The 14,577-nt window shown below is 40.5% G+C and overlaps 1 protein-coding gene across 2 annotated transcripts in view; it reads left to right on the forward strand.

The window, feature by feature from the left end:
• TMEM245 (transmembrane protein 245) overlaps positions 1 to 14,577 on the forward strand; it is a 93,691-nt gene that overhangs the window by 67,671 nt on the left and 11,443 nt on the right. For both annotated transcript variants that reach the window (XM_075270997.1, XM_075270998.1), the window contains 2 exons: positions 6,263 to 6,408; positions 13,364 to 13,464. In XM_075270997.1, the coding sequence (XP_075127098.1) occupies positions 6,263 to 6,408; positions 13,364 to 13,464 (247 nt within the window). The remainder of the gene's footprint in view (positions 1 to 6,262; positions 6,409 to 13,363; positions 13,465 to 14,577) is intronic.

Consider the following 14,577-nt stretch of genomic DNA (forward strand, 5'->3'; position numbering starts at 1 on the left):
GGAACTATGTGCAGACGCGCATATCTAATCCTACGACATATGCTACTGTGTCCAGAGGTGCGTATCTAATCCTCTAGTGTGTGGAACTATGTGAAGATGCGCATATCCAATCCTCTGGCGTGTGGTACGGTGTACAGACGTGTGTATCCAATCACCCGGCATGTGGTATTGTGTGCAGATGCGCGTATCTAATCCTCTGGTGTGTGGAACTGTGTGCAGATATGTGTGTCTAATCCTACGGCATGTGGCACTGTGTCCAGACATGCATATCTAATCCTTTACTGTGAGGAACTGTGTGCAGATGCGCATATCCAATCCTCTGGTGTGTCGTACTGTGTGCAGACACGTGTATCCAACCCCCCCGGTGTGTTGTACTTTGTGCAGATGCACAAATCTTATCCTCCCCCGTGTGGTATTGTGTGCAGTGGCGTGTATCTAATCCTCCCCCGTGTGGTATTGTGTGAAGAGTCATGTATCCAATGCGTGTGGTACTCTGTGTAGATGCGCGTATCTAATCCTCTGGTGTGTGGAACTGTGTGCAGACGCGCGTATCTAATCCTACGGCATGTGGTACTGTGTCCAGACGTGCATATCTAATCCTTTACTGTGTGGAACTGTGTGGAGATGCACATATCCAATCCTCTGGCATGTGGTACTGTGTGCAGACGCATGTATCCAATCCCCTGGCGTGTGGTACTGTGTGCAGACGCACGTATCTAATACTACGGCATGTGGTACTGTGTGTAGACATGCATTTTTAATCCTCTGGTGGTGGTACTATGTGAAGACGTGCTTATCTAATCCTCCGGCATGTTGAACTGTGTGCAGATGTGCGTATCTAATCCTCCCCTGTGTGGTATTGTGTGAAGATGTGCGTATCTAATCCTCTCCGTGTGGTACTTTGTGCAGACACATGTATCTAATCCTTCAGCATTTGGAACTGTGTGCAGATGCGCATATCTAATCCTCTGGAGTGTGGTACTGTGTGCAGATGCACATATCTAATCCTTCCCCGTGTGGCACTGTGTGCAGAGGCATGTATCTCATCCTTCAAAGTGTGGTACTGTGTGCAGACGCACATATCTAATCCTCCCCTGTGTGGTATTGAGTGAACAGGAGCGTATCTAATCCTACGGCGTGTGGAACTGTGTGCAGACACATGTATCTAATCCAATGGCGTGTAGAACTGTGTGCAGACGCACGTATCTAATTCTCTGGTATGTGGTACTGTGTGCAGACGCGCGTATCTAATCCTCTGGCGTGTGGAACTGTGCAGACGCACGTATCTAATCCTACGGAATGTGGTATTGTGTGCAGACGTGCGTATCGAATCCTCTGGTGTGTGGAACTGTGTGCAGATGCACGTATCCAATCCTCTGGCATGCGGTACTGTGTGCAGACGCATGTATCCAATCCCACGGCGTGTGGTACTGTGTGCAGACGCATGTATCCAATCCCCCGCGTGTGTTACTATGACATGCGCATCTAATCCTTCGGCGTGTGAAACTGTGTGCAGACACCCGTATCTAATCCTACGGCATGTAGAACTGTGTGCAGACGTACGTTTCTAATCCTCTGGCGGGTGGAACTGTGTGCAGTTGTGCGTATCCAATCCCCTGGCTTGTGGAACTGTGTGCAGATCCGCATATCTAATCCTACGGCATGTGGTACTGTGTACAGACCCCCGTATCTAATCCTTCAACGTGTGGAACTGTGTGCAGGTGCGCATATCTAATCCTTGTTCGTGTGGTACTGTGTGCAGATGAGCGTATCTAATCCTCCCCTGTGTGGTATTGTGTGAAGAGGTGCTTGTCTAATCCTACGGCGTGTGGAACTGTGTGCAGACATGCGTATCTAATCCTCTGGCATGTGGTATTGTGTGCAGATGTGCATATCTAATCCTCCCCCGTGTGGTACTGTGTGCTGAGACGCGTATCTAATTCTCTGGCGTGTGATACTGTGTGCAGAGGCATGTATCTAATCCTCCAAAAGTGTGGTATTGTGTGCAGTGGCGTGTATCTTATTCTCTGGTGTGTGGTATTATGTGAAGACACGTATCTAATTCTCTGGCATGTGGTACTGTGTGCAGACGTGCATATAATATGCTCTGGCATGTGGTACTCTGTGAAGATGCACGTAGCTAATCCTCTGGTGTGTGGAACTGTGTGCAGACACGTGAATCTAATCCAATGACGTGTAGAACTGTGTGCAGACGCATGTATCTAATCCTCTGGCGTATGGAACTGTGTGCAGACGCGCGTATCTAATCCTCTGGTGTGTGGAACTGTGTGCAGATGCGCGTATCCAATCCTCTGGCATGTGGTACTGTGTGCAGACGCATATATCCAATCCCCCGTGTGTGGTACTATGTGCAGACGTGCGCATCTAATCCTCCGGCGTGGGAAACTGTAGACATGTATCTAATCCTCCAAAAGTGTGGTACTGTGTGCAGACGCACAATCCTCAATCATGTGGTATTGTGTGCAGTGACATGTATCTAATCCTCCGGTGTGTGGTATTGTGTGAAGACGCATGTATCTAATCCTCTGGCATGTGGTATTGTGTGAAGATGCACATATCTAATCCTACGTCATGTGGTACTTGTGAAGACGTGCGTATCTAATCCTCCGGCGTATGGTACTGTGTGAAGACTCGCATAGCAAATCCTCTGTCAATGGTACTGTGTGCAGACGCGCGTATCTAATCCTCAGTAGATAATATGCAACTGAATGTACACAAACCACAGTGGGTTAGCGTGTGTTTACACAGAGAGATAACAGACCTGGCTGAGATAAGGCTTCTGCAGGAGAAGTGTAATATAGTATTTGAACATAAATTCATAACAGTCATGAAACCATGTCATTTACCGGGATAAAAAGTAGCCTATGTGTTAATCGAGGTTACAATCTATCTATGTGCCGAATTTCATTTAAATCCGTTCAGCTGTTTTTGCGTGATTGAGGAACAAATAATAATACTATATACAGTCCTATGAAAAAGTTTGGGCACCCCTATTAATCTTTATCATTTTTAGTTCTAAATATTTTGGTGTTTGCAACAGCCATTTCAGTTTGATATATCTAATAACTGATGGACACAGTAATATTTCAGGATTGAAATGAGGTTTATTGTACTAACAGAAAATGCGCAATATGCATTAAACCAAAATTTGACCGGTGCAAAAGTATGGGCACCCTTATCATTTTATTGATTTGAATACTCCTAACTACTTTTTACTGACTTACTGAAGCACAAAATTGGTTTTGTAACCTCAGTGAGCTTTGAACTTCATAGCCAGGTGTATCCAATCATGAGAAAAGGTATTTAAGGTGGCCAATTGCAAGTTGTTCTACTATTTGAATCTCCTCTGAAGAGTGGCATCATGGGCTACTCAAAACAACTCTCAAATGATCTGAAAACAAAGATTGTTCAACATAGTTGTTCAGCGGAAGGATACAAAAAGCTGTCTCAGAGATTTAACCTGTCAGTTTCCACTGTGAGGAACATAGTAAGGAAATGGAAGACCACAGGGACAGTTCTTGTTAAGCCCAGAAGTGGCAGGCCAAGAAAAATATCAGAAAGGCAGAGAAGAAGAATGGTGAGAACAGTCAAGGACAATCCACAGACCACCTCCAAAGAGCTGCAGCATCATCTTGCTGCAGATGGTGTCACTGTGCATCGGTCAACTATACAGCGCACTTTGCACAAATAGAAGCTGTATGGGAGAGTGATGAGAAAGAAGCCGTTTCTGCACGTACGCCACAAATAGAGTTGCCTGAGGTATGAAAAAGCACATTTGGACAAGGCAGCTTCATTTTGGAAACAAAAATTGAGTTGTTTGGTTATAAAAAAAAGGCGTTATGCATGGCGTCCAAAAAGAAACAGCATTCCAAGAAAAACACATGCTACCCACTGTAAAATTTGGTGGAGGTTCCATCATGCTTTGGGGCTGTGTGGCCAATGCCGGCATCGGGAATCTTGTTAAAGTTGAGGGTCGCATGGATTCCACTCAGTATCAGCAGATTCTTGAGAATAATGTTCAAGAATCAGTGACGAAGTTGAAGTTACGCCGGGGATGGATATTTCAGCAAGACAATGATCCAAAACACCGCTCCAAATCCTCAGGCATTCATGCAGAGGAACAATTACAATGTTCTGGAATGGCCATCCCAGTCCCCAGACCTGAATATCATTGAACATCTGTGGGATGATTTGAAGCGGGCTGTCCATGCTCGGCGACCATCTAACTTAACTGAACTTGAATTGTTTGTCCAAAATACCTTTATCCAGGATCCAGGAACTGATTAAAAGCTACAGGAAGCGACTAGAGGCTGTTATCTTTGCAAAAGGAGGATGTACTAAATATTAATGTCACTTTTCTGTTGAGGTGCCCATACTTTTGCACCGGTCAAATTTTGGTTTAATGCATATTGCGCATTTTCTGTTAGTACAATAAACCTCATTTCAATCCTGAAATATTACTGTGTCCATCAGTTATTAGATATATCAAACTGAAATGGCTGTTGCAAATACCAAAATATTTAGAACTAAAAATGATTAAGATTAATAGGGGTGCCCAAACTTTTTCATAGGACTGTATATTACACTTCTCCTGCAGCAGCTTTATCTCAGCCAGGTCTGTTATCTCTGTTATCTCTCTATGTAAACACATACTAACCCTCTGAGGTTTGTGTACATGCATTTGCATATTATCTGATCTGCTCCAGGCACTGATGACAAACTGACAATCCAAATTGGCAGTTTGCCAATTTTCAACATGCCTGGAAAAAGAAAATCTAATTTGTCGCAAACAACGAGAGCTATGAAGGTAGCCTGAAGTCACAGAGTTCTCTTCAAGCTGAGCTAAGGGAGATCATCGACGCCAACAACACACTCATTATATGGTGTCCTAGCGAGCTGCTGAGTTATCAGAACAATCACGGGCACAGCTTGAGGAATGAGTTCAGTGGCAGGCCAGCTTGAAAGCTACTGAAATGCCTCAGCAGGCAGATCATCAACACTAACAGCACATGCATTATATGACATTCCAGCGAGGTGCTGAGATGCCGGAACAATCACGGGCACAGTGCAAGAAACAAGTTCAGCGGCAGGCCAGCTTGAGAGTTGCCAAAACACTGGAGCATGCGGAACATGAATGCCAACAACACGCTCATTATATGACGTCCCAGTGAGCTGTTGAGATGCCGGAACAATCATAGGCACAGCGCGAGGAACGAGTTCTGCAGCAGGCCAGCTTGACAGCTATCAAAATGCCGGAGCAGGCAAACCATCAACGGCAGCAGTTTGATGAATATATATATATATATATATATATATATATATATATATATATATATATATATATATATAATATATATATATGCAGAGCTCTCAACGGAAAAATGGCCTAAGTCCAAAAATCAATATTGTGAGAAAAACGAAATTTAAAGTTTTAGCCTAAAGCAAACTGGCATTATTGTGGAATATATCTATCCAATGTAATCAGCTAATGAACACCGTTAATCCTAATCATAAATTGTATTATTTATTAAAAAAATTGCAGCTTCATGTATAAATATTATTTATTTAATATTATTAATTAATTACTACTATTATTAAACGATGAAGAATAATAATTACCTGCCTCCCTTTTCGGCGCTAAATATGTGCAAAAGTCGATTTAGAGCCTTTTAAACAATAAGACAAAGTTTTTACACTAATATAAACAACAGACCGGAAGTCACGATTTCAATGAAAAAATGACCAACGAGAGTGAAGTAAGTAAGTTTGTATTGGACTTAGGCCATTATTCCATTGAATGTAAATTCTTCTGCATTGAAATATATGGACTTAGGTCATTAATCCTAGGTACCTTGTAAACCCAATGCATAGAACGAGGTACAAAGAAGCTTTCTAGGTAATAATTTGAAATATGACAAAATGTGGACTTAGGCCATTTTTCCGTTGAGCTCTTCATATATATGTGTGTTATAAACATGTCATAAATGTTCAGTATTATTAAGTAAAACTGATTCTTTGGAAGCATAAGGTATAGTTTTCTGTCCATGAGAAAGGGACGAGATAAGTCCTGAAACGCTTAGCTGCAACATGACATAGTTCAATCCACCAGTTATGCTGTAACTTTTTATCAATAGGACATAAAGACTATATTTTACATTTATCCGTGAATGCATGTGCATCCATCCTGTGGACGCTGGATTTTACCTTTTTCTTTACACAGTTTTCTGCTATTTTATTGTAGGTGATTTTTCTTACAACGTTGTTCTATCTTCTGAGCTCCAGTGATGAGTACTACAAGCCAGTAAAATGGGTTATAAGTCTCACGCCTCTCTCACAACCTGGCCCATCTTCCAATATAATTGGACAGTCAGTAGAAGAAGCTATAAGGTAAAACTTCCAATCCATTGTTTTATTTAGTATCTGTAAGATTACCTTATTCTTCATGGAAAGTTTTGCCACAATATCAACATTTATACTCTTGTGGGAAATATTTTTGGTTCCAACCACTAAGGTGTTATGCTTTTGATGGATTTGTAAAGTGTCATTAAGACCAATCAACAGAATCATGTCAGCAAGGTTTTGATTGCTGGTTGTATTGAAAGTGCGGGTAAACAGTGGAGTCAAAAGGATGTAGGTTTTATAGTTTTGTTTTTGAATGGTCTTCACTCCATTGCAAACCAGTTTTCTCCATTCACAGTAGGTAGGTAGTCTGCTTAGTCCTTTCTGCTCATCTATGCTGAGTCGTGTGTATACTAATAGTTGGGTTTATTTTATATTATTGCCAATCCCATTTGTAAAATATATGATGGATGGAGTAGTGCAGTAAAAGAGGCTGCTGACCACTCTACTGAAGGATTAGGAGCTCAGTTCATGGCCTCCATTTGATCACATGACTTGCAGTTTGAGGAGAACCCAAGCAGAGCTACTGATTCTTTAATAAATAATGACAGTTGCTTCTGGTTACGGCACTGACATGTGAATCTGAGTTAAATGCACTTTTCTCCTACAGCTCCTTTGCACCCCATAAGCTCAGCACACAGACCCGCTTGCCCCCTACCTATGGGGAAGACCTTATCTTGGGACCCGAGGTCTTACATGGATCGTTTTGAGAAGCGGGAATACAACACACTACTAACAAAAAGGCTAGTAACCAGCTGAAACAAGGACTGCGAGTGAAAACTAGAGCACTCACAGTAGCAACCAGAAAGTTAAAATACATCTTAGTTAAATGAAGCGTAGTAAAGAGGGGAATATCAAAGATAACCCCAAATAAATACCTTCAAAAGAGCCCTTGAGGGATTGATATAATACATATTCAGATATAACCCTGTTTTCTAAAATCTACTATACAGACTAGGGTATGCAGCACATACACACAATGTGCATATACCCAACATGCTAGGTAGAAAGGAAAGGGAGCAGGGAACAAACATTTACATAAATACTGCATAAATACTGCATAAAAATGCCTCGTACAGACAAAAAAGATGGACGCAACCCTTTGACATGTGTTTCGTCAGAATGGTTTGGTCTGGGGGAGTGATTATATTACATCAGAAATATAAATGGTACTAAGGCCAATGGCAGTCAAACATACACTCACATGACTAGAGATAAACAGATGGAAGCATGATGTATAAAATACCAAAACAGTGAAGTGATGCAAGCGCCACTACAAGAAGTTAGATACGGAATTTTCAATAACTTCATTAGACAAGCAGTACCGCACATGTGCGAGAACCATCGTTGGCACAAGAAGTCTGGGCAGAATGCAGCCAATATGAGCATCACCAAAGAGGGTGCAGCCCCTTCCCGATTGGGAGGCAAACACAGACTCTATCAACTAAAATACATGGTATAAATACAAAAACCCAAAGGCAGGCAATAATAATATATAATGACAAAGTCAAACAAAGGAAAGAAATTAAAAATATGTACATACAATATATATATATTAACACATGGAGACAAAACAACATGACAAAATAGTGAGAATGAAAATTGTGAAGTGTGCTGTGTGTGCCAAAGTGTGAAAAAAAAAAAGGAAAACCTGAACAAAAAAGTTGAAAAAGGTGGGACACAGAAATAATTACAAAGGAGTTATTTCATACTAGCTTCTGCCCGCTACTTCATCTGCTTGTTGTTGGCGTCGATGATCCGCCTATATTCAGCAAATTGCTGCCGTAAATGGTTTGCCTGCTCCGGCGTTTCTCAAGCTGTCCTGCTGCTGAATTTGTTCCTCATGCCTGTGATTGTTCCAGCATCTCAGTAGCTCACTGGGATGCCATATAATGAGTGTGTTGTTGGCATAGATGATCCCTGTGAGCTCCAACTGAGGAAAAGTCTTCATAGCGCTCATTGTTTTAGAATTTTGCGACAAATTAAATTTTCTTTTTCTGGGCATATTTAAAATTGGCAAACTGCCAATTTGGATTAAAGGTGTTTTCCCATCCAGTGTGTCAGCAGCTGTCTGGAGCAGATCAAATAATATGCAAATGCGTGTACACAATAGATTCAGGGTTAGCTGTGTGTTTACATAGAGAAATAACAGACCTGGCTTTATCAGCCTGTTGCCAAAAGCAGTTTAATATAGTATGTGAATATAAATTTATAACAGTCGTGAAGCCATGTCATTTACTGGGATAAAAAGTAGCCTATGTGTTAATCGAGGTTACAAACTATCTATGTGCCAAATTTCATCCAAATCCGTTCAGCTGTTTTTTCATGATCAAGGAACAAACCCCGACCTATCCTTTAAGTCACATGTTCAAACCCTCAACGCTTCCTGCCACCTCCAACTCAAGAACATCCACCGAATCCGCTCCTTCCTCACCCCTGAAACTACTAAAATACTCGTCCAGGCCGTCATAATCTCCCGCCTAGATTACTGCAACACCCTTCTCCATGGACTCCCAACTAACACCCTCACCCCCCTCCAGTCCACCTTAACTGCGCTGCTCGCTTAATTCACCTCTCTCCCCAATCTTCATCGGCTGCTCCACTCTGCCAGTTGCTCCACTGGATAACCATAGCCCAGCGAATTGTCTTCAAGCTACTAAGGTTAATTTACAAAGCGATGCACAACCTGTCCCCTCCATATATCTCTGATCTAATCCCGCTATCTGCCCACACGTAACCTCAGATTCTCCAATGACCTCCTACTCCGCTCTACTCTCATCCGCTCCTCACACAAACGTCTCCAAGATTTCTCCCGTGCATCTACCATAATCTGGAACTCCTTACCAAGACACATAAGACTGACCCCCACAATCACAGGCTTCAAGAAGGCCCTGAAGACTCACCTATTCAGGAAGGCCTACAACCTCCAATAACACTATCACCACACCACCATTTGAACAGTCTCTCCTCTCCTTATGTCTCTATCCCTCTTCCCTCATAGATTGTAAGCCCTTGCGGGCAGGGCCCTCTACCCCACTGTGCCATTCGGTCATTGTTAGTATTATATCTACCTGTATATTTTGTGTATTGTATGTAACCCCCAAATGTAAAGCACCATGGAATTAATGGTGCTATATAAATAATAATAATAATTAATAATAATAATAAATACATATAACATATACATACATGCACATATACATACATATAACGTGTACATATAACATACATTATGCATACAAAGTTAACAACAATATTACACCAGAGGAGATGTAGCAAAGTAGACCACACCTGCAGACTGACAATTAAGTGAGTAAAGATTGTTATACTGAGAACACTGGTCCAAGTTCCACAATACAGTTTTACTCTCAATGTAAGTACAGGCCACACATTTACGGCATGAGCGACAACCGGGTTTTAGACCTTCTGTGCCAAACAGATTTTTTATCTTATTGCCATGAAAATGTCATGGTATTATTAGATTCTGACAATTTTTGGACCTTCTATATGTATTAGATGGTTTAACACCAACAAGTTGCTTTAGGGTACGATCACATGTGAAAATGCCACAAAATGTATTTAGGGTGCGACATAACTCATACCATCTGGAATTGAAAGTGGTAATAAATCTCACCTGGCAGTCCAAACTCCTAGCTGAAATCTTAGATTTCAGATGGTCACGTCGATTCATAAATTAAGCTCCCACTTAAAGGGGCTCTATCATTGGGAAAAGTCATTTTTAACTGAACACATCCTTGCATAGCCTCTAGAAAGGCTATTACACACGTACCTTTTATATGTAAATCGCTTCAGTGCTTTTTGAATGAGCCTGTTTTTAATTCATATGCTAATTAGCCTCTTGGTGCACCCCGGAAGTCTCATCGTGCACCCTCTTACTATTCTTTCCTATTTATGTATTCAGCACAGGCTACTGCTGCTGATGACTTCCTGTTTGCACACACAGATAGGAAAGAATTGCAGAGACACAGTGCTGCTGTGAACTTCCTCTGCTGGCTGGAAGCTAATTAGCATATGAATAAAATCCTTTAGCATTTCTAAACGCTATGCAGGGATGTGATTAGTTAAAAATGACTTTTCCAAATGATAGAGCCGCTTTAACCCCTCTGGATCCAGTTTTCATAGTAGTCCGTCTGTCGAAATTGATGATCTAGTTCTCTTGCTGATCGTTCAATTGTTTGTTCAATTGTCCCTATAGAATGAGAGATAATTCAGATACTTATTTCTGCAGGGGATTAAATATCAGCTTTTTATAACATAAAGTATATCTCAACTGCAACAATGCTTCCTTCTCATACATGCGACTCGGCCACTATACTACATTGCCCCCTTTGTCCAAAGATTTTATAATGATGCCTGATATACTGGACAATTCTCTGATCACTTTGTGTTGTGAGGCCGTGCAGTTGTCTTTCTGAATCGAACTCTATATTCTATTTCTTCAGCAACTTCACAATTTCACGGAAAATTGTTTCCCAGTTGTCTTGGGAGGAGTTAAAGTGGATGGTGACACTCTTCCTATCCACACAATAGCACTTAATAACATTTTTCCAACGTTGCATACCAAACTCTAGAGCTTTTTAATTGTTTTGGCAATGTTATTGTATGAGGGCATGATTTTTTTGCTGGGCAAGTGGGAGAGAGATAGGAAAACCCCTTTAATGGAATTGTACGATTTCTTATTTTTCCAGGAAGACCTGATGCCTTTTTTTATGCCATTTTTGGGAACATAACACCACTTGATCACTTTTTAGAATGCTTTTTTCGTGGCTGACAGACAAACTATAATTCTGGTTATAATTTTAGATTATTTTTATTTTTTTTACATCATTCAGCGGGTGTGTAAAATAACATTATGGATGGGGTGATACCCAATATGTAGTGCACGCCATCACTACAGCTAAATCAACAAAGACCGATGGAACCACTGAAGTGGTGGGAGATTTGCAGGTAAGTATTGGCTCTTTTGTTATTTTACTGTAAGTCGTTCCTTCCCTTTGGACAAAATCACAAATATTTTTTTAGAAAGTTCATGTTTTCTAAGAAATGGTGCATTCTGAAGTTAATTTCTGACTGCACTTTATCTGCTGGTTAATAGAATTTCTGCTTGTCTATATTTGTGTAATACAATGTATTCCTCTTTGAGATGACCATGGTGGATATTATGGAAAACTAAATAAAAAATGTAGTTTGGGTAAGGGGTGGCTCACACCAAAGAATTTGACACTGAATTTGTCAGGCAGGGAATTTCTGCTTCAGGTATTTGAAGCAGATTTTGGAAGCTGATTTTGATGCCAATTTTGAAGATCTGCATCTAAAATAAGAGTTTGAAGCAGAATCCACCTGAAATACAAGCAGGACAAAATCAGCTATCAGAAAAAAAACCTTCCTGTGCTTCCCATTGAAATGTATGGGAGGCAGATTTCAAGCAAAATTTGGAGCTGATTTTGAGACAGATATTGAGACAGACAGATATTTGGTGTGTTGGAGAGGTTTCATTGTACCAAGTTGACTATTGAATTATTTAGCATGTGCATGTTTGCATAAACAATTGCCCTTTCCCATTACAGCATGATCTTTTCCTGAATGACCCATGTCCTTGTATCCTGCTACTCATTTTTTTGCTTGCTCGGGTGGGAATATTGCACATTACTAAATTGCATGGTGTCTTGGTGCAATTTAGTGTGTGTGATATTTTCACATGAGTGTTTGCACGTGGGCCTGCTTGTTACTTGCATTCTTTCTACTGTTGAAGCTTATGATTAGGTTCGCCGCTCTGCACTATTCTTAGCTCATTCTGCTCACACTTTTTTGCAGCTTTATATGAGAAGTGTATATATTGTAAAATTTTAGGTGAGCTGGTCTAACATAGCACCCAAAAGGAGGTGTAAAGAAGAAAGAGAATCTAACAGGCTCCAAATCTCTGTGATCAATTTGTTATATTTATAGAATTATTTAAACTTCCCCACCAGCCTTTCACCAGTCTGCCTATATTACACCCATACTATTGCTGCCCAAAAGCTACATAAATTGATATAAAGCTTGCCTACTTGTAATTTATTTTGCTTACTTGTTATTTCATGCATTGTAAATAGGTTAACTGAATTCCTGATTCTCCATTACCTAAATGGATATGATCAACTTCTTAGCTTCTTTATTAAAGAGGACCTTTCATCAACTCCAAAGCAGTTAACTCCAGCAGATCCTAAACATACTACATGATAATACAGACATATGCTGTATAATTCCAGAGATAATCTGATCACAGCAGATATCCTCTGAGAATGCCATCTGAGATACAACCGACATCACCTGTAAAATATAGAACATAATATATGAACCCACATTATGCTCTATAACACCTGACACCAGAGAGCAAAGCAGCTAATACTAGCCTGTAGAAGGCATCTCTGGATATTACACAGTTTGGAAGGATCTGCTGCCTGGTATAACTACCATGAATCCTCTGTCTTACCTTCACTGGCTGAAGTGCCCATTACTCCTTCTGTAAATGCATGGCTGTGATACATCAAATATGTATACCTTCCGAGGACGTCTTTAAGCTGGTGCATAGACCAGTGTAACTCCAAGAGGAGCATCAGAGTAAATTGTATACCACAGGAAAGTGACATGGGCATACAAAATGGAAATAAGGGCTCAGAAGAGTCAAACCTATACTATTCTTATTTACCTGAATCTACAATAAAATACAAGTGTAGTGTGGTCTTTCCATCTTTATATAGGCAGTCTATGGTAAATTAATTGATTTTTCTTAATTACTGCTTATTATCCTGTCTCTTTGAACTGTATACAAGGGAATATTAACCCATTTGTGTGCTGCCAATGGACAAACAGAAAAGATACATATGTATACTTTTGTACTTAATGTATGGGATGATTAATATGTTTTGTTTTTGAAATCTAGGGGTGTTTTTGATGCGTCCCTAAAAATGGCTTGCTTTTATGGATTATATACTTGGCTTACTCATACAGTCTTTGGGATAAACATTGTTTTTATACCTTCAGGTAAGAAGTTTAATTAGTGTTGCATTGGTAATGCAATTCTAAACTGTTTTTGTATGTGTGATTGCAGAATTGTGGAGGAAGTTTTCTTCAAGGCAAAATTCTTCTAGTATCTAGCCAATTTCTGAAACATCAAAAGTAATTTAAGCCCATTAAAGGGATTTTTTCAGGCAAAAAAAAACTTTAAAAAAAAAAAAAAAGGTCTGTTGGTGCTATTAATGGGTCAATAAATGCATCCAAATACCTTTAGCAGTGTTTTGAGTAATTTCTGGGTTTCTCTGGGAGATATTAGCATTATCTGCATTTGTTTATCAGGGTGGAGCTTGGAGCTGCTCTCTCACATACCTCCCTGTTTCCCTAACTAGCCCGCCCACTACTAGCCCTTCCTAACTAACTAACTCAGCCTACCTCATCTTACTTACCTGTCTTCCTGTCCTTATGATCACTTTCTTCTGTACCAGCTCCTTCTTCTCTTGACTTCTCCTGGGGCCTGCACAATAGAGCCAGAGTATCTGCACTCCGGCTTTGTTGTGCAGGTGGCGGCAGAAGTGCAGGTGGCGGCAGAAGTGAAGGAACTGTGACATTTTGTGGCCAGAAGATCAGGACATGAGGACAGGTAAGTATGATGGGGTGAGGGTGTTTAGTTTAGTGTTAAATTATCATTTTATCTCGGACAACCCCTTTAAGGCCACAGCAGTTTTCCATGTTTTTGTTTTCAATGTTTTCCTCACCACTTTCTAAAAGCCAAGTTTTTTATTTTATCACAGAGGTGTGAGTAGAGATACCTGGGCCGTCCCTGATCTAAGATTTGTATTGGAGCTCCCACTTACCATGTGCTATGTATAATATTGATGTCCTACTATGTTGTAATGAGGCCTTTGGGCCCGCTCAACCTCCAGGGCCTGGTAGCAACTGCTACTTCTACACTTTCTATAGCTCTTATTTTAATTTATACTGGCACCAATTTAATATTACGTATATTGTACTGGGAAGCTGTATTTAAAAAAAACAAACAAACAAACACATGATTAGAATTGAAAGATCGCTCCACTATCTTACAGGTTTTACCTATATTCTGTGGGTTTATATGATCATGGAGGTACCAAATTGATATAG

Source organism: Leptodactylus fuscus, chromosome 4, assembly GCF_031893055.1.
Source record: "Leptodactylus fuscus isolate aLepFus1 chromosome 4, aLepFus1.hap2, whole genome shotgun sequence".
NCBI classification, from domain to species: Eukaryota; Metazoa; Chordata; class Amphibia; order Anura; family Leptodactylidae; genus Leptodactylus; species Leptodactylus fuscus.